Below are 26,114 nucleotides of genomic sequence, written 5' to 3' on the forward strand. Positions count from 1 at the left end.
CTGCATTAGATATGAGGTCATGGTATAAAGCTATACAGTTGTGAATATGAGGTCATATTGTACAGAGGTGGTTCAAAGCAGTAATATAGTAGATACCAGGTCATATTGTACAGAAGTTGTGTACAGGTACACAGTTGTGGATATGAGTTTGTACTGTACAGGAGAGGTATAAGACACTGTTGTAATTAACTTGAGATATTTCATTGACTTGAGGAGGTAGAACTCTGACAAATGTGAAGAAAAGAGGAAAACGTGTTTATCAGCCATCAGTAATGCAAGTTACATAAGGAATACATAGTACATTCTAGCTGAGCAACAGTCTAACATAGTCTAGAATACAGGAATCAAGCCAGGTTGGTGAACTCCATTTACCTGTAGGATCTTAAGCCTAAAACTACACATCAAGTGGCCTATGACACTATAAACATAACAAGGCTACTTGCCTATTCTTTCATAGTATCTGTCAGACATGATAAGAATGAAACATGCTCACTAAAGTCCATCCAGACTCTTTAACAGGGCTATTAGCCTTCACTCTAATTTCACTATAAAATCTGTATACAGCTGTCATGCATAATTCAAAGTTACTGTTTCAGGCAGCTTTAACCATTTACTGTTGCATACAAGCTCCCACCCTTCACAATTGCTTCCAGAAATCCATACAAAACTACAACGTCTAGTCAATATGTGCCACTCAGGCTAGTGTTGTTAGGTATTGAATCCAACCTGCATGCATGGCAGGGGCAATGCTACTTCATCAATTACTATGGCGTCTATTGATCTTTTTGTGCCTTGAAATACACCAAGCCTTCCCTTTAATTGTCTCATCTTTATACAGACAATACTGCTGACACTTACAAATGAAATGTCAAAGAAATTACTCTCTGGCACTGTAGCTCACCTATATGTGTGAATGAGTGAATAAGAGAGTTTGGTATTATACCGAATTTAGTAATGTTCCAGTGATATCAAAACCGGGGACACCAGAAATGTGCTTCACATAATGTACCCATGTGGGAATCAAGCCTTCAGTATCAGAAGCACATGTTTTAACCGTTAGGCTACCTACTCCCCTAACTTACATATATTCTCAACAGTTCAAAATGTCATTATTGAGATCCAAACAGTTTTTCAGCACAAAATACCTCCAACTAAGATCAAATTCAAACCAAATAATTACATGATGATTTCATCTTTAGAATCACGATAAAGTACATGGCATGGCAATTTAAGACACTTCCAAAGAGCAAATATGCATCATGTGACTATTTAAAAACATGGACACAATACAAGTGTGAACTGTTTACATGGATTATGTGTTCTGCAGCTGTGAAACTTTAGAAAGTATATATGGAATCTATGTTCTGTAGCTGAGAAAAGCCTAAACTGGATTTAGCAGTGAAAGTTTTAACTGTCTACATGGATTCAGCAGTGAAAGTTTTAATTGTCTGCATGGATTCTATTGTCTGTAGCTGTTAAGTCTGAACTATTTGGATGGACTTGGCATTCTGTGGAAGTGAAAGTCTGCACTGTCTCCATGAATTCTATGCTCATGATCAGTTAAACTTCTGCTATAGTGAAAGTCGAACTTGTTTACATCAGTTAAACTTCGGCTGCAGTGAACATCTGGACTGTCTACATCAGTTACACTTTGGCTGCAGTGAAAGTTGAACCTGTTTACATGAGTTAAACTTCTGTTGTAGTGAAAGCCTGGCCTGTTTACATCAGTTAAACTTTTCCTGCAGTGAACGTCTGACCTGTTTACATCAGGTAAACTGCTGCTGCAGTGAAAGTCTGACCTGTCTACATCAGTTAAGTTAACTCTGCTAGAGTGAACGTCTGACCTGTCTACATCAGTTAAACTTCCGCTGCAGTGAAGTCTGACCTATCTACATCAGTTAAGCTAACTCTGCTGCAGTGAAAGTCTGACCTGTGTACATTAGTTAGATGTCTGCTGCAGTGAAACTCGGAACTCTTAACATGGTTGAATCTTATGCCTCAGCATTAATCAGTGAACATGACATGTCTCAATTTCTTACATTGAGAGTTATAATATCAGACTGATTATTTGATAGGACATTCAGAAATGACAGAAGCAAGTACACCAATTCCGGAAATTATAAACCATTAAGTAGTCCTGATTGCCTCAACCAAAGAGGCAGTTGTGGATGAATCAGGCAATCTCCCTTGGCTACCCTAATGAGTCACCTGACATGCAGAACATGCATGATGATAAGAACGTGTCAGCTCATACAACTATGCCAACATCATACGTGCAATTCCTCAGTTGTCACATTAAAAGCACACACTGGCGTTTTGCATTCCTGGTGCTTCTCCCATGTTGTGTCTGTAATGACCATACCACAAAGTCCTGCTGGGACTACTTAATCTTTGCTGTCTCAAAGTACATTACTCATATAAAGGAAGGCAGTTATAGTTTTAAAGTATCACCCCCATACTGGTACAATTACAGCTTCACAAAGCTTGGAAAGGTCAAAGGCAACACCTAATTCAATAAATAGCCTTCAATATGTTTCATTGTTAAAGTCCATAATATATATCTGGTAGCCCATCGATTATAAAGTTCAGTTAATATTCTCTCCGTTTTAAAAGAAGAAGCCCTGAAATCACTATATGACTTCAAATTTAGCTTTCAAAAAGCATGAAATCCATCCCAATTGCACTTATTATCATGTTTTGCACACATTTAACTGAAGCCCTGAAATCTCTATGGATTCTCCAATGGTTAAATATAATCAGTTAAGTTTTTCAAATTCGGCTTTCAAAAGGCATTAATTCCTGTGTCCAAACAGACGAGAAATATTGGCTCCAAATTCACTGAAGCGTTAGACTGGCATAGAATATGCCATAAAGTAAAGACTTTTAGCTGCACAAGATATGCATACAAATCAACAACCATGACAGACCAACTTTTGAATTTCTTGCTTGTGAAAAGCTCTCTACAACTATTAGCATCTAAATTTGGCGTTAAATCACTGTAAACACACATAGATAAATGGCACAATGGACGACAGGCATATTCTGACAGATAATCATTTGGTAATTTTGAAACTGTTTCAGTTACATGTCCCTTCAAATGTACATTTGACATTTTATCCATACTGAGCTGATGACGTCTGACATTTAACAGATTGGTTGGTAAAGACCTTAGCTGGGAAGACATACAGACATGTAGGTGCTACACTGGTGACGTCTGACATTCAGTGGACTGCTACAGATGTCAGCTAGAACACACAGAGATGTAGAAGCAACACTAATGACGTCTGAGATCTAGATGATTGCTACAAGCCTGAGCTTGGAACACACAGACATGTAGCGGCTACACTGGTGACGTCTGACATTCAGTAGACTGTTACAGATCTCAGCTAGAACACACAGACATGTAGCAGCAACAATGATAACGTCTGAGGTCCAGCAGATTGCTACAAGCCTGAGCTTGGAACACACACAGACATGTAGCATCTACACTGATGACATCTGATACTTAGTAGACTGCTACAGGCCTCAACTGGGAACACACATAGACATGTTACAGCTACACAGTGTAACTTGGCTTGGATATGTTACTTTGATAGCGAGTTACTTTTACGCCATTTTAGTAATATTCCAGCAATATCACTGCATGGAACAGCAGAAATGGGCGTCACTTGTTGCATCCATGTGGACAACTGAACCCAAATCTTCAGCGTGCTAAGTGAACACCTTGACCACATGGCTATCTAAAACACCACATTTGCTTTAAGAAAGGAAAAAGGTTGTGATTGTTTCCTATGAAAATGATTTCAGAATTTTAGCTTTTTAGTATGCCCAGAGTTAATATTATATTTTATACCACTCAAAATCAAATGACGCCACTATGGTTACTTCAACTGCTTACCCATCAGGATTACCCCTTTAAGCAGCAGTATCATCCATGATGCATTTCATGGGGGAATTACCACCCCTACAAGTTTATCAAGTTTACACAATACCTAACTACCAAGCACGAGGGGGAAAAGCTGTCCACATCTGAAATGTACGGTCCTTTAATACTCCTGCATATGATATATTATTTAATTATAAAACAATTGCATCAGAATATTTGTTATCCAACACACACCAACAAGTCATTTGTATGGATCAATGACTTTACTGGTATATATTTTATAACTTAGCAATGTCTTGAAGTGAAATCTGCATGAATACAGATTATGGCCCACTTTCACCAGCATGTCTATACTAATCTTGTTTATAAATAATATCTACCTCAAAACATAGGTCACATGTAAAACATAAATTATGCACAGCTTGAAAGGTGAAAACATGTATACTTTAGAGCTAACATTCCACCAATGAAACTACATATGGATCAGATTCTAGATAACACTCAAACATTACTTAGTACCAGCCCATCCTGTTCACGCTCTCACAACTAATGTTTCCAAACTGGACTGGCAAATGCATCTAATTCTGATGTGGGTTACAGCTATTGGCAATGATCTCAGTGTTTATATTTCCTCAAGTTCTAAATATTATCATGATCATTTCAAAGCTATTTTTGCTAGAATAAAGCATCATAACTGAACAGCTAACAAAACATTTAACTCTTGGATGGTTTTACTAAGTACCGCTTCCACAACATATAATATACAAAATGAGTTTAATGATGCAGCAATTTGAACTACATAAGTGAGTTTGGTGTTATGCCCCTTTTGGCAAAATTCCAGACGAGCACGAAAAATAGGCTTCATATGTTGCACCCACGTTGAGAATCAAACTAGTTCTTTCTGTGAGATCACACACTTTAACTACTAGACTACCCAAGGATCCCACACAAAAAAGAGTGAATGAGTTAAAATTCCACACCATATCGGCAATATTTCAGTCATATTGTGACTTCAGTAAAAGGGAGGTAAGTGTTTGTTCTGCACCACTTTCCTATCAAGGCAGGAATCATGATAAGACACAACTCCATTTTTAAAGGATTTGAAGATGGATCTTGAAGAGCCAGCACCTTGAAAAGCAAACACTTTAACCACATGGCAACCTCACCTGGTTCCACACAAATAACTGAGTGAGTGATTATGGTCTTACGCTACTTTGGGAAATTTTTCAACAACATCACAGAAGAGAAGACCAGAAATGGGCTTCACACCTTGTACCAATGTGGGAATTGAACCTGGACCTTTGTCGTGATGAATGAATGCTTTCACCACTTAAGGCTTCCCAACCACTCCACACTGGTAATGGAAAGGGCCAGTTGAGTAATAGACTACATTACCTTGGCAAAGAATGCAACACCATGTGAGTCAGCTAATAGTGACTGTATAACAGACTTTGTTACATTTGCTGAAAGTAAACAAAGTGTTGTGACTGATGACATTCCTCAATGGTAACACTAACACCCCTGTACCACCCACTCTTCCCTGTCAGACATTATCAGATCACAGTGACCAGAGCTCCCGATAGCCTTTTGACTATGTGGGTATGATACCCATACATTTGAAACTAAGCAGGTATTTCTATTTATAAGTGTGTACCTATACTTTTAGATACACACCATGTTTTTAAAATCCAGGCATTCATTCCAAATAATAACAGCTGCGACATTTTTCACTCAATTTTTATAATGACAATATCCTCCCCAAAAAGCTAAATTATATACAGCTAAAAACTAATACAGCTTTAATTACTTTTGCTGTAAAAAATAATATGTGCCTTAGTCTACATCCATTTGGTGTGACCCGTGAAGACCCGTGAAGGTCCCGGGGTAGAACAGGCCTTCAGCAACCCAGGCTTGCCTTAAAAGGCGACTATGCTTGTTGTAAGAGGCGACTAACAGGATCGGATAGTCAGACATGCTGACTTGGTTGACACGTCATTGGTTCCCAATAGCACAGATCGATGCTCATGTTGTTGATCACTGGATTGTCTGGTCCAGACTTGATTATTTACAGACCGCCGCCATATAGTTGGAATATTGCTGAGAGTGGTGTAAAACTGAACTCACTCACTCACTCCATTTTGGTGTAAATCAAGATACCAAGATAGGTATCAGATGATGTAACAAATGATGATATTCATACACTGGCATTTATTTTTCTTGCATATTTCAACTTTTCCACAGCATATTTTATGCAAATACGCACCTTATCTGGAGCTCTGGTGAAATAAATATGGTAACGATGACAACTTAACACTGAAAAGGCTTAGCATTTACTTGCAACATAAATGCAGCATTTTCTAAAAATATACAAAGCATTAGTGAACTATTGTGCATTTCCAATCAAAACATTTCTTTTACACCACCTACTAATAATGCAAGCATCAGGACTCTGCAGCTAACTGTGTACCAGTAATATGGCAGAAATAATGCAGACATAATCTAAGATAGTAGCTAAATTTGAAATTACATGTATTACATTTGCTCAAAACAGAACTCTATTTTACACATTTCATTGTTCATCGATATCTGACACAGTCCTTACAATATCAACAATCAGGAGCAGTAGGTTAGCCTAGAGGTTAAAGCATTTCTAGTCACACGGCAGACCTGGGTTCAAATGCTATGTGGATGCAATGTGAGAAGCAATATCAAAGCAGGGGACACCATACCCATGTGGGGAATCAAACCTAGGTCTTTAATGTGAAGAGCCAACACTTTAACCACTAGGTTACCTCACCGCCCCTCATGCTGGAGACCTATGTTTGTTTCCCACTCAGGTACAATGAGTGAAGCCCATTTCTAGTGACCCGCTATGACATTGCTGGAATACAGCAAAAAGCAGCGTAAAACAATCCTCACTCACTCACTATAATAACAATTCACATCAGACTGGTATTTTTAAAAATTACCATACCATGTTGTACAAGTATCTGGCTTATTCACGTCACAGACTGGCTGGTAGATAAACATGTCTTGATTGGTTTGTCTTTGAAAAATTTCTTAACTTTACCTACTCTTGAAATGTTACTACTCAATGGCAGTATTAGGTGAAGAATTTTATTCAATACTGTGTCTTAATATGTTTCAAATGGGTTTTCTGGTCTTATAAATCACAGCAAGATCACGAACTCACTTTCATATCTTACAGTCTGATGAATAAATATTCAGCTCCCAAAATTACTCACAGTATGACACTCTGCATATTGTCTTTCGCAAAGATCTTGTAAACAGTACCATACTTTTTGACCATTTTGATTCTTCTTTCAAAAAACTAGACGATGGATCAAGCTGGTGAGAAAATATATTTCATACATATTTTTCGAAAACAAAATTAAGTTTTGAAATGTACCTTTAAGTGACAATAGTGAAACTACAATTATGCATGTGGCATTCATGAAACAGTCAATATGGATTGTGCATTTACTGATTAAGCATTAGGCATTACAATCACAAATTACATCCTGACTACCAAACATGGAATCCTAGCTTTCCATACAATCAGTGTCCAGTAACATCAGAGCAGTCTACCAACCAACTTGACGGTGAGTTAAATCCACTATTAACTCAGGTTAAAGAAATCATTGACAAAACATTTATTCATGATAAAATCACGCTAAAAATTATCTAATTACACAGACTGTCTTTAGGGATGAGATGCGGGACAGTATTTAGAGATAATGTAACGTTCCAATCTGCTTCATCCCTCGTTAATGCCATCATCAGTGAAGGAGCTGGATGTTACGGAGGTGAGAGCATTATACTTTCAAACAAGGTGATGAAGAAGGCCATCATGGAGATTGCTAGGCAAAAGTACTTGCCCCATGAGGAATAACCGATCAGCAAGTTTGCAATCGGGAAAATATAAAAAATGGAGCATTTCAGAAGTTTTTCCGTTTTCATTACATTGAGGTTAATAGAATCATAAGCCCCAGATTCTTTAGTAAAAAGAGTAGAATTTTTAAAGGGTGTTTTAATATTTTACAATAACTGCTGAAGTAGACCCTTAACTGTTAACATAGAACGTTGCTTCAGTCAATATATATTCAGTATATATCTGCACAAAAACATGAACTGGGTTTAAACTTGTGAGTATGTGAGTTTTAGTTTGACGTCACTCAGAGCAATATTCAAGCAACATCATGGTCACAACGGACACCAGAAATGAGGCCAGTTCACACTTTGTGTGGGGAATCGAACCCGGGCCTTCAGCGATGAGCAAATCCTTTAACCACTAAGCTACCCCACCCCCCTATTTATGAAGGCATAAGATTAGATAAAGGACATATGTGAGTGAAACGTACCAGCTCTAGTTTCAAACATTCCTAACATTATTCCCTCCATTTAAATATTTCTGAGTCAGGTCTTATGTGGAAAGGGTGGTGGTTTAGCTTGGTAGTACCTCTTAGCCTTGAATGGTGAGTGAGTGAGTGAGTGAGTGTGGTTTTATGCCACTTTTAGCAATATTCCAGCAATAACACGGCAGGGGACACCATAAATGGGCTTCACATATTTTACCCTTTGATTCTGTGACGAGCCAACACTTTAACCACTACGCTACATCACCAACCCGATGAAGACCTATGTTTAATTCCTCACATGGGTACAATGTGTGAAGCCCATTTCTAGTGTCCCCACTGTGATATTGCTGGAATATTGCTAATGACTGCATAAACCTATACTCAATCCCTCTATTGTTGGAGGATAGCCCATAGTGACGTGTTTAATACAGTGGAAGCTGTCAAAACCGGCATCTGTCTAATCCAGAAAGTTGTCAACCCCAATGAAACCAGGACAAAACCAAGATTTAAATCCTCAGTGAGTGAGTGAATGAGTGAGTGAGTTTTCAGTTCGCTTCGTATGACAAGCATGGGTTTGTAAAGACCAATTCTTCATTGATCCACTGTGTTTGCTTAGACGACTCCAAAACCTTAGTTTTAAAAGCGTTCTTAATAATCTCATGTGATGCATATTCTATTAGCTAAACATACTGCGTTTCACGTCATTTTTCTCTAACACAGACATCTCCATGAGATAATTCTATAATGATGTTCAAATAGCCAAGTCCAACTAGGTCTGTTATTTTGTGATCAATTGTTCAAGAAAAAGGCATAATTGGACTAAATAACCCTTTCTGGTGTCAAATTGAATGACATCAATTTGCTGGCTGTCAAATATCGGTTGCCATGTTGCTTGAAGCAAGAGAATACCTTGCAATAATCAAGTTACACGGATTTAGTTATCAACTAATCACTAATAATCATGCTTTATTGAGTTCTCATGAAAATGACTCATGAGGTCTTGATATTTCCTTGTCCATACAATATTACATAAAGCATTTAGAGTCAGTCTTTGACTGTCATAATATCCCACAGCGTTCTTTAATTGGAACATGCTTGTGGAGAAGCATGGCAACCAGAAACACAAGAGGAGTTCTATCTGGGAGAAATAACAGATGATGTTTTTGATGTACAGCCAACTGATAGCCTTTCTTTGAGCACCATCCATCGGTTACACAGAAAAGTCATAAAATACAACTATCAAAACAGTTATTTTGCCATTATTCCATGATAGCCGATTATATGAGGCGTTTATCACTTTGTTATCTTGATATCGCATCATCAATCATGCCAAATAAATTTGATTTTTTTATTCATCTTCTGTAAAAATATGTACAGAAAAAATTGGTGAGGTGGCTTAACATACCATACTACAAACTGAAATATCATTAACTGAAAATGTACTACCATCTGGCAATAATTGTTTATACTTATTAAGTTAATAAATACATGCATTGCCATGGATGTTTGTTGTGATTTTAATATATGTTTTTTTTCCCACATTTTCATGAATCAATATTACTTGTGTATGAATATGTTTTTATCCTCGTTTCTAACAGCGTCAGGTTGCAGAATCAGTCTGGTTGCATATACTTTGGAAGCTGTCTAAACCGGCACACACTGGGACTAGAGAAACAATCCGGTTAAAACAATGAACCAGACTTTAGAGCTGATGATAATTGTAGATGTCATGCATGGGACTGAGACTTTATTCCAGTGTTAACAACATGCTGGATTGGACAGATGACGGTTTTGACAGCTTCCACTGTATTGTAGATGTGACCAAGATTAGGTACTATGGATAAGTATACTTGCTAACATAATGTGTAGCTACAAAATTAGAATACACAGTTGGATCCTACTTTGGAAATCTATGATAATGAAGTTCAAACAAATCTCAACAATACACAAACTGGTTTTTTTTCATATCCCTTTTCCTAATTTTCTTGAGAATATTACATATATATCGCTACTGCCATTCGATATGTTCTCAGAAATTAGTATACACTATTAGCCTCTTGTTTGGACATGTGCAACAATGAAACCAGGACAAATCCACACCATAATCCATAAAATTGTTTTCTTTAGACCTCTTTTACATATTGTTCTTGTAAATATTACAGATGAATAGCAACATTCATTGGAAAAGTTCTCAGAAATCAGAATACACAACTGGATTGCACAGTTGGCCTTAGTTTGATAACACATGGCAATGAGGCCAGGACAAAAAAAAAAATGCACAAAACTGTTTTCTTTCATATTAATCTCAAATACTTTCTAGTGAATATTACACATACATAGGTACTATCATTGAAAATGTCCTAATATTGTCTATATTAGAACTAAATTCATTCAATCATGCTCAAACTCAACAAGTTGGGTGATTAATCTCCATGGCAGAAGTGATAATATACTCTTGACAACTTATCAGAACTACAACAAACATTCTTAAGGCCACAGTATGTAGAGTAGTATCTGCATGTCCCATTATAAAACAAGATGTATAGCAATAGGGACACTTGTATCAGAAAATATTCAAATATGGTTTATTTGCCATCCCTAGTTTACGTGTTACTCACCAAGTTTTGTCTTCACCATGTTCATGGCTAGTGCTTTCTGTTCACTAACCGGAAAATATTGGTGCTGTTTGCATCAATGTGATACAGATATTTGCTAATATGTCATGATTTTTTTTTTTCATATTTTAACCTTGTGCCTGAACCAATCCTCTATAATTACTCTTATTGGAAGTGACATTTTCAACATTGACGCAAATATTGAGCCCAATGCTTAATTACCAATTTGATACAAATGAAAACTAAATCTTGAAAATTTTACTGATTCTGTATCTAACATGGAAAGATTCATGTCAACAGCCTGGTGAGGAAACTCACACGAGGAAACCATTACATAGACAGATGCTTACAAATTGCAACCGAGATAAACTCTCCAATGGTTCTCATACACTGCAGTGACAGAATAAAATGATTAAGCGAGTTAAATATGGAATAATATAATATAAAATGGTATTATCAAGAAATACATCTTACCAAACAGGTCCACAATGTCTCTTACTCATCTTGCGATCTTGATGACAATACAATCAATACTTTTAAGTGGCTCCGTAAAAATCTAATTAGGTCAGGCTGACCTCTTCATCGTTTAAGGAAATCCCAATTTCTACTTCAGTCGAAATAAACGCCATGTTCTTCATCCATGGTATCCAAAAACATCAACACTGCTTTCAGTTGACGTTAAAGCACTTGGAGTTATTGAGTTAGGCACATGGACGTTATGTAGTATAAGGCATCAGTGTAACATGGATGAGGCAACGAAGCAGAGTGAGTCGGCTTCAGTCCAGTTTCAAGACAACATGGTGTTGTTATGACAGTGCTGTAGAAAATCCCTCGTGATTCCAGCTCCGGAACAGCACAGGATGATGAAATAATGAGGCTGGCGACGTGATGCCACTCTCACATGTCCAACAGAACAACACACATGCACGTACTGCACCTGGAACGACGGCTATTGTCTGCCATCATGTTAATGCACCTCCATCTTTATGAAGCATGGGAATAAAACAGTTCCGTCAGAAGGGTCTGAAGAGGTCATATCAATCACACAAAAGTATCACTCTATAACCTCTATGATTCACGGTTCAGGCGATCAACACGGGAACTAGAACACAAGTCCTCGACCCTACATTCAGTGTAGATGAATCATTAATAGCAGACGGAACACAAATGCTGCCTAATAATTTTGTTTCTAGGGAACTCTGGAGTAGATGAAATTGATTATTTCTGTGAGGCTAGCTCAGTTCGCTGTTTGAGAGAGATGATGACAAACTACAGCACCATTCAATGAAGGGATTCAGGGATTCACCGGCTCATCAGCAAAGCAAGCTACGGTCTGCAGCTAAGAAAGCAGCTGAGAGACTGACATGAGGCTAAGATCCTAAACTCTTCATCTTAAACACAGATACCAGTCTTCCTTCAAGCCAAGCTTTCACACTGCTGGACAGCTTCAGCCATTGTGATATTTATACAGAGTAACATGAAAATGGCTTTCAGCTATATTCAGGGCTGAATTACTTCCATCATCCTGTCTTATCAAATTACCTCCCTGTCAAATCATCCGGAATTGGAAATTCCATTCACATCAATAACAAAATTACCATAAGTTTCATTGTATAAATATTTTGAGGAAATACCAAAAGTTTACTCCCTCCTTTGAACTTAAAGGTCAGTTTTCAAAGCTAATACAGTGATAGCACAAATTTCCCACACTAAAATACAGTTATCACTGTGACAAAACATAAGCATCAGGTACTCATTAAATGAGGAAAAATCTTCTATAGCCAAAGAAGCTCCTTTCTCATAATTAAACTATGTGTGCCTGAATGTAATCCCTGAAAACAAACAAGAAGATCCAGGTTTCGTGCTGGTCTAAGCCAGTTTGCCACAACTTCACTTATAAGACATAAATCAATTACTAGTGGGGGAGGGGGGGACGTTCTGTTAATGACACTACAGACGGGGAATCAATACACAGGGGAGAGGAGTTATCTGGACCGACAGCTGGCTGCGGATCAATCACACAGAGAGGAGTCTCATCATATACTCTGTTGTCATAAGCCAACTTCAGTGACAGGGAAGAGTATCGTTCTATAGTCATCAGTCTAAGGCATTCCTTCTCTATTTGCTGGTTTATGAAGAAACAAAAACAAGGATCCTTCATATGCTTTTTCATTTTTGAATGACGCTGTAAGAAATTAGAGAATTAGAAGACAAAAATATTTGATAGCTACATTTGACATTTTGTACAATTAGAAATTGTATTTTGTATGTAAAGGAACAAAGCTACATTGTGCATGTATCACCAGTCTTAGGCTACAGTCACCAGTCTTGGGTCTTCCATTTTTATATGTTAGTTTATAAAACAATAGACCTGAACTTTTGGTATATTTTTTAACTTTCTAATGACACTGAAAGAAATTAGAGAAATACTGTCTTTTTGATCAGGGAAAAACTGTTCTAGACATTTTGTGAAAATGAGAAAATGCAAGTTTTTAAAACAGAATGATGCTAAGCAAACAATGCAGGTCACTGAAAACTCACCATGTGTCTCAACGAATCCAACATGAAAAGGTCATTTTGGTTTTAGAAGGGTGATTATCAGTCTTGGCTTTTATCATGTTAATCACATGAAAAGCTACGAAAGGAATTATTCATATCTATCACAATCGTGACTTTTCCTTGTTGTAAGGAACCATAAAAATATTATGAATTAAAAGGCTACAGCGGCATCACTGTAGGGAAGCAGACGCACACATGATGGGAGAAATAACAAAGAGTCAGTTACTGGTTTTCATAGCTTTCAGCAACAAACAAGCACTATTATGGCAAGAGTTTGACATGAGTTTCACATTTTGTAGCCATGTATGGAATCAAACTACTTCTTTTTCTGTGGGCATCAAACACCTTAACCACTAGGTTACCTAAGCACAGAAAGACGAGGGAGGGAGTTAAAATGATACGCCGAACTGACAATATTTCAGTCATAGTTGGACAACCACAGAGAAAAGGATCATAACTAGCTGTGCATAAGTGTTGGTAATGCACCACTTTCTGATCAAGGCACAAATCATGAAAGGACTTTACACATTTCAACCATGTAAGGATTTGAAGTTGGATGAGGAAGAGCCAACACCTTAATTTGTGACGAATACCACTTCTCCTTCAGTGAAGGTCATTCTCATTATGGCCATCACAAAACATGCCTGTAAATCACGATGATAGTAAGAGAGTAAATTTACCATTTGGGTTTTGTTCTTTAACGCACCAATATTCCAGTGGTCTGTAAATTATCAAATGAAGTCTGGACCAGACAATCCAGTGAGCAACAGATGCATGACATGTACTAACCAAGACCATCCAATCCTGTTAGTCAGCTCTTATGACAAGCATAAGTTACTGACGTCCAATTCTAAACCAGATCTTCACAGGTCTCAATTTTATCGAATATATGATGCATAAACGTATCTTGAGAGTCAAGTAATGCCCTCCCAAAACAAATACAATATATTAGAAACAGTTTACACTTTCCAACCAGTTAAGATTAGCAACAATGAGCTCTTGAACATTTCATTTCAAAATGTACAGGCTATTTTCCTAAAATCCACTCGTGGATATTTTGATACCGAGTGAAGAGTGAGTATGGTCCTACACTTTTATCCACTTCCAGAAATATCACTGTGGGGGACACCAGAAAAGGGCTTCACACATTATACCAATATTGGGAATTGAAACCCTGTCTTCAGTGTAACAAATAGACACTTTCACTATTAGGCTACCTCAATACATAGATTTACATACTGAAGCTGTAGAGCTAGATAATATGATATCTTGATGACTCAGTATAGAATCAGCACTGAGAGAATGTGAGTACAAGACACCAATTGTAATAAATACAGGCTTGAACACATATAACTTTATTAGAAGCATTTGTATGGTAATTCTGTTGGTACATCAAACATCATTTCAGTGTATACACACGCTCAGCAGCATACAACATATGCACAGGAAGTCCTTTACCTCTGTCATAATGAGGTGGCAATGTGCAGGTTTTATGGCCTGAACAAGGCAAACCCATGGGAAATCATAGTGCAGCTACAAAAGTGTCTCTCGGCTGACAAGCTGTTTCGTTTTTGTTTGCTGTTCAATGCTGCACTCAGCAATATTCCCGCTATATGAATAGTGGTCTACAAATATTTCAGTCTGGACTAGATAATCCAGTGATCATCACCATGATCGATCTAGGCAACTGGGATACAATGACATGAGTCAACCAATTCTATGAGTCTGACTAACCCATGTTGGTCACTCCTTCACACCATCCTCTGTACCTTTAGGACTTGCATTCACATCCTTCTCTAACCCATTACAGCATGTCCCTGGTTCTGGCAATCAGGCATAATCTACCCTTGATTTGAATTAGCATATTTTACCAACCAAACAAGTATCATGATAACGAAAAAGGAACTGGGTAAAATTTAACTTAAAACTACCATTTTTAAAAGACACTGAACCAATCCTTTCCACAAAAAGTGTTGTTGAACGCTGTCTTTGTGAGTCAGTTTTTAAAGTTGAATTTCTCACAAGTGCTATCAAAAATCAATGGGACTAGTTGCCGTATTAATGAGGATAGGGACTGCCTCATATTATGATCGGTCCGTTAGACTGAGTAGGGTAGCTAATCAAACTTGCTGATGAAAATCAAAAGCAAGTAATTTGAGGTTGCTGGGATCACTAGAATGAATCCAGGAGTTAGTTAAGATTTATCAAAATGAGAGCCTTGAGGATGACTGACAAAGCCTTCAGAAAACTATAAGTTATTTCGCAAGTATTTTGTGTGAATGACCTTCAGGGGGCCTTGACGCATGGACAAGCTTTTTTATTACTAAATGCATATTGTGTGACACACACTGACTTTCATTATTTGCCTGTCACCATAATCACATGTGACAACTTCACAAGTTGCTAAAAGGCATGGTTGGGGGGACTGGAATAAGAAATCTCCTTACTGTCAAGCCTTAATTCACATGTCAGAAAAAATATTCTCAAAAACTATTGAGGGAGGCAGGCATGATTGGGGTGGCTTGAATGTGAAATCTCCTAACTGTCAAGGCTCAATTCACATGTCGGAAGAATTCTCAAAAACTAGTGAGTGATAGGTATATCAAATCACAAACATGTGGACAGAAAACCTGTTGTGTCTTGTGATCAAATTTAGTCACACACTTTCAGCTGCCCCTTTAACAGAGAGTGACAGCACTGAACTAAAAAACCAATGCTTTAAGCTGTGTTGAAGTTACTCCATGGAGCATCATCTTTGCAAGGAGGTGGATGCTCATGCTGTTAACCACTGGATTGTCTGGTCAAGATTCAATTATTTACAGACCGCCACAATATAGCTGGAATATTGTTGAGTGCGGCGAAAAACTAAACTCACTCACTCATTTTGTTTGTTTTGTGTTTATCACCAGACTGAGCAATATTCTACCTATAAAGCAGCGGTCTGTAAATAATCAAATCTGGACCAAACAATCCAGTGATCAACATCACCAGCATCAATCATTGCAACTGGGGTATAATTACAAGTGTCAGCCAAATCAGCCAGCCTGACTAATCAGCCGCCTCTTAACAAAAGCATGGGTTACTGAAGATCAGTTCTAACCCAGACCTTCATGGGTCCAGTATTCATAAGGAAGGATGACCAGCCAGGAAGATGCAAACACATTCACCACTTCTGTTATACCAACAAGCATCGGTTCAGTGTTAATGAAGAAAACACAGTTTGGACACTTCGTGTTCAATATGTATACAGCAAGAGAAATACATAACAGTGAGGAGTACTCAATAACCTACTCCAGGGCCTTTTTAAACTGATAGCTAATACCTCATACCTCAGTGATTTTTTGTCACAGGGCAAGTGTAACGGGGACAAGGTGGAAAAAATGAATGCTGACATGCTCTTCTTTCATAAGGCTATTTCAAAAACAGGATGAAATAACATATACTCTTTTTTCGACTATTTCAAGATGACAGGCAATAATTATGAATTACCAAGAATCGCTGGCTAGAATAAGCAAAAAGATAGTATAATGATGACAATTTTATCAATATTATAAATGTATGTTTGTCATTGTCAATGCTATCTAATGATACTCACAATGACAGGAAAAAATCAGAATAGAAAAGTCCAAAAAGATCTTGGACCATGGCAAACCTTACTGCAACGCCAATCACTTTACAATAGCAATACTCAGGCCATATAAAAAAATTAAATGTTTCTCAGGCACATTTTTTTCAAATGTGATGATGGCAGTAGGACTTTATTCTTAAAGGAAAAAAAAAGTGATAAGGGAGGAATAAATTTTTATTATTTTTCTCTCAGAAATACAGCGGGAAGTTTAGCATGTGTTAATTGTAGATTCAGTCACACTTGTTCTTTCAGACACTCATTCTTATCATGGACAAATGGATGACTGGGATGCTGCCAAGTGGCAATAAAAAAGTGTTACATGCACAAATAAAAGTGACATACTGATGCCACAGAAACATTTCTCTTTTTTCATTTAGCATAAGATACATTAGCATAATTAATGTATTGCATATTACCATTTTACTACATATACATTAAAGGATGGTAGGGTAGCCTTGTGGGTAAAGCACTGACTTCACACACTGGGTACAACTCTGCATATGGGTACATTATAAGTTGTTCACTGGTCACGAGGGGTCCATGGGCTCATGTACCCTCGAGGTTTGTTCATGTTCCCCGAGCCGCAGGGACCAGTGAACAACGTATTTATCTTACCGAACACCCAAGTTTCCATTTTGAACTGTCTGAAGCACTTCTGTTGAATGCGAGGCGAATCGCCATTTTGCAGACGCCACAAGGTAAGCAGATTTAGAGTTATCTCCCTTCCATTGATGTTCAATAGCAAGACATTGGTAGTTTCCGTGCGTGAAAAATGATTCAATGTTATTCGAGAAAAAAAATACTAGCACGAAGCACCAGAAGAGGTCGGAATTCACAGCGGTGTACATTGAAAATAATACATCGCCTGTAAGCAGGGTACATTGAAAATAATAGACTGGTGCTTAGTCAATCAGAAAGCGACATTCATGTGTGAGGTAAGATAATGTGTGAAGTCCATTTCTTTTCCCTTGTCCCTTTTCATGATATTGTTGGAAAACACAGCATAAACCCATACTTACGTATTAGCAGAACCGCAGTATTGTGCCTAGACTAATGCTTAGTCTTTGAATATATATAATTTTTATAGTAACAAACAAACCCATTTAAATTCAAAAGGAGACCCTAGGAGACCAGCGATTCGACATGGGGAAATCTAGACTCCCTTCATCTATGTCTTTAGCTTGGCAGGGAGAGCTAGGCAGTGGGGAAAATAATGTAGTTCAGGGACTGTAAGACAGACAACATTTTGCCTTCAGTTTGGTACACCATAATGCAGTCAAAATATTCAGTGTTTTGGTTTTTCATCATTTTATCAACCTTTTTAAACCTATGATTACAGAATGTCATTTAGAAAGTGGTCAAATGTAATATATGCCATATTTGGAATTACACTTAGTAAAAAGGTACTAGAATTTACACTTTACTAAGTGTAATCCCAAAAATAGCATATAGTACTTTTCAAACCTTTCCTAACATGTAAAAAAAAGTCGAAACATTTGTCAAAATATATGCAATTCTTTGTAAGATGGATGCTATTTTCCTAGAAGTGACTCCTCATATACCAAACCAAAATGGACCAAGCCATGGTAAAAGTGTACTGTTTCACCTCTGTTACTCACATGAATGTCAAACATAAAAAATTTCCCCAAATGTTTTTGATCATGTCGAGATGTAAATAATAATCATAGGTGACAAGTAAATAAGTCATGATGTAACCCGCAATGAGGTATCAAACTGCGGTTGCATCATGCACACAGCAGCTACTATTTTCTTGTACCATCCATCATTAGAGCAAGCCTTTGTGTACATCGCTGATCTTCCTCTCATGACAGCTTTTGCTCACTGCATGGACTGAGTGAACAAAATGGATTTAATGCTGCTCTGAACAATGTTCCAATTATGTCACAGCATGTCTGCTTCAAGTTTGAGGTGAAGCAAGTCTTAGATGTTTGATTTCTGGGATGACAGGTCAAGACATGACAAGCCTGCAAGTCCAGTAGAGGTGCTGACACACCGCAATGAGAGAGTTCAGCTTATGCTGTTTTTAGCAAAATTCCAGCAATATCGTTGCTGGGACACCAGAAATGTGCTTCACACATTGTACCCATGTGGGGAATCAACATGGGTTTTCAACAAGATCAGCATTGAACATTGCAACTGGGGTACAATTACATGTGTCAACCATGTTAGTGAGCCTGAGCACTCAATCCCCTTAGTCGCCTCATATGACAAGCATGGGTAATAGGTATACCGTGCCGCATAAGCATAATGTTTCTCACCTGGAACCATTGCTGAAGCAGGTCTGACAAGCACATCCACAATCCTGAAAACACAAATATGATCATTTGACCAACACAGTAAAATAAAGTTAAACGTGACTTTAATAAATCATATCAAAAGCACATGGAAACTGAAATACAAAACTCAAGAATCATAATTATCAAAAGCTTATTATTGTTGTTGTTGTTGAAACAATGAAAATTTAGCCCCAGAAGGATCCTGTTTTCTCTTAATGCCAATGCTGAAATATTTACAATTATTTCAACATACTTTAGACATATTAGAGAAAACTCATTTGTGAAAGCTGCTATGGTAGAGTACTTTAGATCACTGACTGTGTGTTCTGGCACCTCACCCTCAGTGTGTGAATCTGCATCCCAGATAGGATTCAGATATGAAGAGTACTAGAATGTCAGTCTAAGTAAACTTAGGCTCAGTGTATTTCGTTACACTCCACCAATGAGTCTAACAAAACCTAGTAGAAGGTCGCGTCCGACCAATAACCATCCAATCAAACGTGAGACGGTTAAATAGATTTAACCAATCAGACAACGGCTACTACACAGGAATTGAAGGGACTTTCAAAATATTCAGGTCACTGACACAGATCTCTCCACAAACAAAAATCTGCATATAGCACAGTTATTTGACCTGCAGTATATATGCTTTGGGGTTTCTGTTGACATGGATACCATTAACAAATATTTCCGCAAGATAGCATCTTTGAACATTGCCAAAAACACTATTTTCAGCAACTGTTTACTCATGTTTGTCATGGTTGTACGTACACCATGTGCATCACCCGGAAGCGAGCATACGCTAAATAGTATTCGGAATCGTTCGGGTACCAAACTTTTCGAGATAAAAAGTTCAAAAGGTATGTGCACTTTCGCGATTTGGTAAGCTGTGTTCTGATTGGTCACTCAAAGGTTACCTGATGTGACTTTCCTTTTTGTTAGACTCAGTAGTGGAGGGTAATGAAAAGAACTGAGGATAAGTTTAGTTAGACTGATTAGAATATGTACTTAACTGAACATGTGAAAGTTACATTTGATCCCTTTAGAAAACACAATCTATATTCAAAGCCTTCAGTCACTGCTGCCATGCCAATTCACACTCATCAGGTAAAGAATAAGCTGATTAGCTGATGGCAGAAAGCACCCAAAAGGTATTTCCTATGCATGAACTCACAATTCATATTCAAGCATCAACTGATAAATGTTTAATAAACAAACATACAAGTAATATTTTCAAGTAGAAATGGAAAAAAAGCAACTTAAAAACACCAACCTATGGTACTGCTGTAATCACTGGTAAATGATAAGAAATTTAACAAATATACCCGAGATGTTCTCCTTAAATTTTATAAAGAAAACCCCACATATTTACAGTATTTATATTCCTACTGAAGAGAACTGTTTCCAAGGAGTTAATTTAAAAATTTAAAAAAAAAAACTAGTGACATGACAGGCAATACCTTGCAAATGTTAGCCATCCTTGGTACAATAACTTCAGAGTTTGTCCGTCGATGCATGGTGTTCCTGTCCTTCAGTACTCTGCCTGTGAATATGTAAGCACTAAAAACATCAAAAGGCTTCTAAAAGTGTATTCATTAATCAGTTCTTACTATTAGTATTCTTCAGAATCAGTGTTTTTTCATATGTGTCCAATCAGACCTCACATTATGACACCTGGACTGAAGTATGTAGCCTTGCACAGTTTTAGTTGGTGTATTTATTTACATCTAGCAATATTCCATCAATATCAAATTGAGAGGCACCAGATAGGGACTTCATACACTGTCAGGAATCAGACCTAGGTCTTTGGAGGGATGAGTGATGATGTTTTTAGGTTTACAACCAGGCTACCCCAAGTTCGCTTGGAGAGAGTGAGTGAGTTTAGTTTTACGCCGCACTCTGCAATATTCTAGCTATATGGCAGCGGCCTGTAAATAATCGAGTCTGGACCAGACAATTCAGTGATCAACAGCAAGAGCATCAATCTGCACATTTGGGAACCGACTGACATGTGCCAACCAAGTCAGTGAGCCTGACCATCCAATCCCGTTAGCTGGGTCTTACGACAAGCAGCGTCGAGTTCACTTGGAATATAATTTGGAACTCTAAGGATAGATATATATTTAACCTAGACGAAAAACACTGCACTTGATGTAGTATTTTAGGAAATGATATTGCAGTTAAGAAACAGTCGGCCTTTGTCAGCTTCTTTAACAAAAACGGAAACAATTCATGAAATGGACCAAAGAATGTTCTTTGAACCATAGTCTAGTCCACAGTTTGAATTCTATCCCAAATATGGTTTAAACATATTTATTTCAAGACAAAAAAGCAACAACAGAATTTTCATGAACTGGATTGGTCAATAAGCTCAATAGAACTTATAATTATGAAGACAACTCAAATATATATATATATATATATATGTGAAACACTATCATAACAAGAAAAGATAATATCTATGAAAGTAGATGTTATGACATCAAGTCAAAAAATTACACCCATGATGGTTGTATGTACATTAATGGCATTTGCAGTCAGGAGCCATAGTAGTATAGCTTTGAGAATTATGAGTTGTAGAATATGATTTGCTCAGTTAAAATGCCTAGTTTCAATTATAAATAGAGGGACTGTTTTTAAGATTTTATGATTGAGTTTGTTTGCTTGTTCATGGCAATTGTTCCATAAAAGAATCTTTCTAATGAAAAGCCATTGGCATAAATACATTTTTTTACACTTATAGCAAAAGATCTGGGACATACACAGGCACTGGGAAAGAGAACTTTGACTTTGGGCCATTTTCAAGATTATTAACCATTTTCTTAATTTAGAACGGGCCACTGCCCTTGTATCAATAGTAAACTTCAAAATTTTAATGTGCCATTTTTCATTCTAGTGTGCAGAATGGCCCTTGGCCCTTGCCTTTCCCAATCCCTGCATACAATGAAGTAATGATGTGCATCTTCTGTAGGGTGGCCTCACAAACAATCTGCTCTCTCTGATTTTTCAGCACTGAGATCAATACATCCTGACCACAAGTGACAGTGGAATATTTGAGAAACACTTGTACCCCTATTTGGATCTTCAGCTCTGGAACTTAAGGCAGATTTGAAATGAATGATGTGTGTAAGAAGTTAATATTCTGCAATAAAGCCTTCCATAAGCTTACAGCATCCAGTAGACATGAATGGGCATATTGAGCAGTATGGCACAGATAGTGGGGTAATCTGTTATGATAATATGTTATGATCTGTTATGATACCTTTTGAAAAATGACCAGTTTAGCTTTTCTTCTTCTTTAGCAAAATGAAACAGGATGTTTCAGCTTGGATTTTATCATAACTTATTTTTTAAGAATAAGAAAAAATATTCAATTTTCTTCCCTCAAACTATAAAATCCTAATGTTTTCATTGGCCAAAACTGTAAAGTTGTGTGTTCCCTCATATACACTTCATAAATACTTCTACTTAAAAGGAATATTACTTTCATTGGTGATATTTTTGCCCCTTCTGCATTCAGGTTTTCTGAGAACAAAAATCTTTAAAACAAGAAATAAAATTGGTCTGGCCTGAAGGACAAATGTATCATAAACATCTGAAATGCAATACCTTGACACATTAAAGGTCATATTAGTTGAAGCATGACAATGATATATTCCAACAATCTGTTTAATTAAAATAAAGATAGCTGTGCCGAGGGATATCCCAAAGGTGGCTGATGAGCCTTGCCATACAGTTATTAATATTTTACATAAATGTAGTAACAGTAAACTAATATGACACAATACTGGAAGATACCATTCCGGACATGAAATTAGTTTCAGATACAATCTATTCTTGCCATGCATCAGATGTTTTTGTGCTATATTTTCAACTGAATAGCTGGCAGATTGGACAAAAACATGTGTCCATCTGATTTCTGTGTTCATCCTTGTTTCTTCACATGAAGTCTGTCTTTTTCAATAAAAATACTTCACAAATAATCTTATGCATTATATAACAGAAGGTTTCTGTTCTTTTGCGCATCCACAGAATTTTGAATGGTTTTGTTTGTTCTCTAATGACGCATTCTGCAATATTCCAGCTGTGCAACATTGGACTGTAAACATGGTAAATAATCAACCTGGACCAGACAATCCAGTGATTGACATCATGAGTATTGATCCATGCAGTTGGGATACAATGATATGCATATACCATGTCAACAAACTTGACCTCCCAATCCTGTTAGTCGTCTCTTTACTACTATACTCCATTTGACTCAAAAGCGAACCGATGAACTGCAATCTACATCAAAAACTAATAAAAATGAAATACTCAATGAAACGCTGACCTCAATCAAAATATCATACCAACTCTGTGAAGTTTTTGCAAAATTTTGGTCATAAGAGTAAAAAAGTTGTTTAACAAACTATCATTAATATTGTCACAGATCACTGTTTGTTACAAGCAAGGAGTACTGAGAAGGGACAGCCAGATGTGGTAGAAAGGATGGAGATGTTACTGCACAGGGTATTGAAAAAATACCTTTCTCAACACTTTCTGAGTTGCTCAGCCCTTATGCATGTGCTCCAATAAGACTTCTCCCCTATCCCCCATTTTATTTCACCATGTTCATTCTAGTAAAATCATATCATCGGAACATATACTCCTCATATGGTAAGTATGAGTTTTAACATGTTTCTTTAATTGTATCTGAGCATACTGAAACATTTCAACTGCCAATCAAACACATATTTCCTTATCGTAAAAAAGAGGGAGACACGGGTGGATAATACCTGTGACTGTGCTTCTGGATCAAATGGCTCACTAATGGGTGCCTAACCCTAAACCCTATGGATCGTAATGGGTGCCAAGCCCTAATTATAAACCCAAACGCTAAGGATCGTAAAGGGTGGGTTCACTGTAGTTAGATAATTGCTCAGTGGCATAGGCTCGTGCTGCGCCCGGTAAACTGCATTCTAGCCCCAGATTCATACCAACCTTATTGTTTCGTGCGTTTCAACTCTTTCGAGGACGAAACCATCATTTTCAGGGTGTAACTCCAACTCGCTCCTATCAAACTGATAACAGTTGAAAATTTTCAACTTGCCGACAGTGATGTGACACGGATGAGGTGTTACAGATATTGAAGTCGTCAGTATGCACGAAAACTGGGACGTTGGTCGTTGGACAGGCCTTGGGTCACCTTCGGTGATAAAACAAGGATGTTGCTTGACGTACAATTCACACTGTGAGGCGGATAACAGGGCGTAGGAACCCCGTGGTGATAATGTTGTGGTGTCGTGTTGTGCGGATTACTTTGGTAGTAAATCATTAATTTTGACAAGTTGACGTGTACACATTTTTCCAAACAAACATTCTAACTTCCGATAGGTCTGCGCCTGATCGGAAACTCCTCATGAAACTCCCCACAGAGAATGATAACTCGGTGTGATGTTGAGAAGTCGTTGTTTCATATTTTGACTTTTGGTTATCCTGTTTTAACCAAACTTTATCATTTTACTTGAAAGATTATGATTATATACACGATATAGATTCATTTCAAGCTTAACCCGTGCTAACAGAATCCATTATTTGATTGATTTGCAGATGCAGGTTGTATTTGTGTCAAAAGTAGTTATGTGTGATTCCTAAAAGGTTCTTCAAAGCAGAATTGTTCGATCACTCAAATAAGTACATTATGTTTTCAGAAAAAATATTTAAAATACGACTGAAAAACACGTGCAATAGTTTAACTACCTCTAAGCGTTTTTCTTGGCCTACTTAAAATCCACACACACTCACTTACCGGACAGACTGTAAACACATCAAGGCAATGTCCGCAGAAATCGGTTGTCAGTAGCACTTAATAGCACAAAAATGGGCTTCACACATTCTTTGGGTATGAAACTCCCATACAATTCAGCCAGACCCCAGAGTTGTTTAGATGTAAACTTGCGCCCTGGCCCAAACTTAACTGCCCACAAAATATCTTCATATACATTTCTAAATTTTAACCCGACAGTAGGGCAGATGAATCTGAGTATCTGACAGTCTGTGTTGAAAATGACCCGTACCGAGCGGTCGAGAGGCAGTTATTCCGAACGCAGTTGTTTTTTTCGACGTATCAAAATGGGGAATCGAGCCCGGGCCTTCGGCGTGAAAAGGAAACGTTTTAACCACTTGGCTACACCACCGTTCACAACCTCTATGCATGCACATTCAGCGAATGTGTGCGTGATTGGTATGGGTATATAATTATGTGTGTTCCAGATGTTGTTAAGAAATTGTATATCAGTCGCAACGGCCATTTGATAGCCAATGTCAGTGTGGTTTTCCGGTAGTCTGTAACGTCATATTTCTATTTACAAGCAGTTACTGAAACATAAAGTGTACAATAGTTGATTTTAGACAATTTCGCTGCTGTTACTGCTGCTGTTGATGTTGTTGTTGTTGGTGGTGGTGGTGTTGTTGGCAAGCTACCTTCTCAAATGCTGATCATTCGAAGACAAGCATTCACCTTGAACATACAAATACAAATTCATTGGGTCAAGCTAGCTTTTCAAGTGTAAATGGTTTACAAACAGTTACTAACGCTTGATCGTGTAAATACACGTATTTTTTTAAGGAAACCTAATTTTTGTGGATGGTTTAGACACTGTGATTAACAACTGAACAGACAAGGAGTTGTGTTTTGGGTCAAGCTAGATTTTTTGGTTTTAAGTATTTATGGTTTACGGACTGTTATTAAAAAAGTGTGAACATACCAATTGTACAAATGTTGTTGAC

General features: G+C 37.5%; 1 protein-coding gene across 1 annotated transcript in view; it reads right to left on the reverse strand.

The window, feature by feature from the left end:
* The window catches only part of LOC137295023 (tight junction-associated protein 1-like), a 31,591-nt gene extending 6,867 nt beyond the window's left edge, over positions 1-24,724 (reverse strand). The window contains exons 1-3 of the mRNA XM_067826281.1: positions 24,327-24,724; positions 20,804-20,886; positions 19,326-19,369 (exon numbers count right to left, since the gene is read on the reverse strand). Coding sequence (XP_067682382.1) covers positions 19,326-19,369; positions 20,804-20,860 — 101 coding nt within the window. The 5' untranslated portion in view covers positions 20,861-20,886; positions 24,327-24,724. The remainder of the gene's footprint in view (positions 1-19,325; positions 19,370-20,803; positions 20,887-24,326) is intronic.
* Positions 24,725-26,114: the final 1,390 nt, after the last annotated feature.

This window comes from Haliotis asinina, chromosome 8 (assembly GCF_037392515.1).
Source record: "Haliotis asinina isolate JCU_RB_2024 chromosome 8, JCU_Hal_asi_v2, whole genome shotgun sequence".
Lineage (NCBI taxonomy): Eukaryota > Metazoa > Mollusca > Gastropoda > Lepetellida > Haliotidae > Haliotis > Haliotis asinina.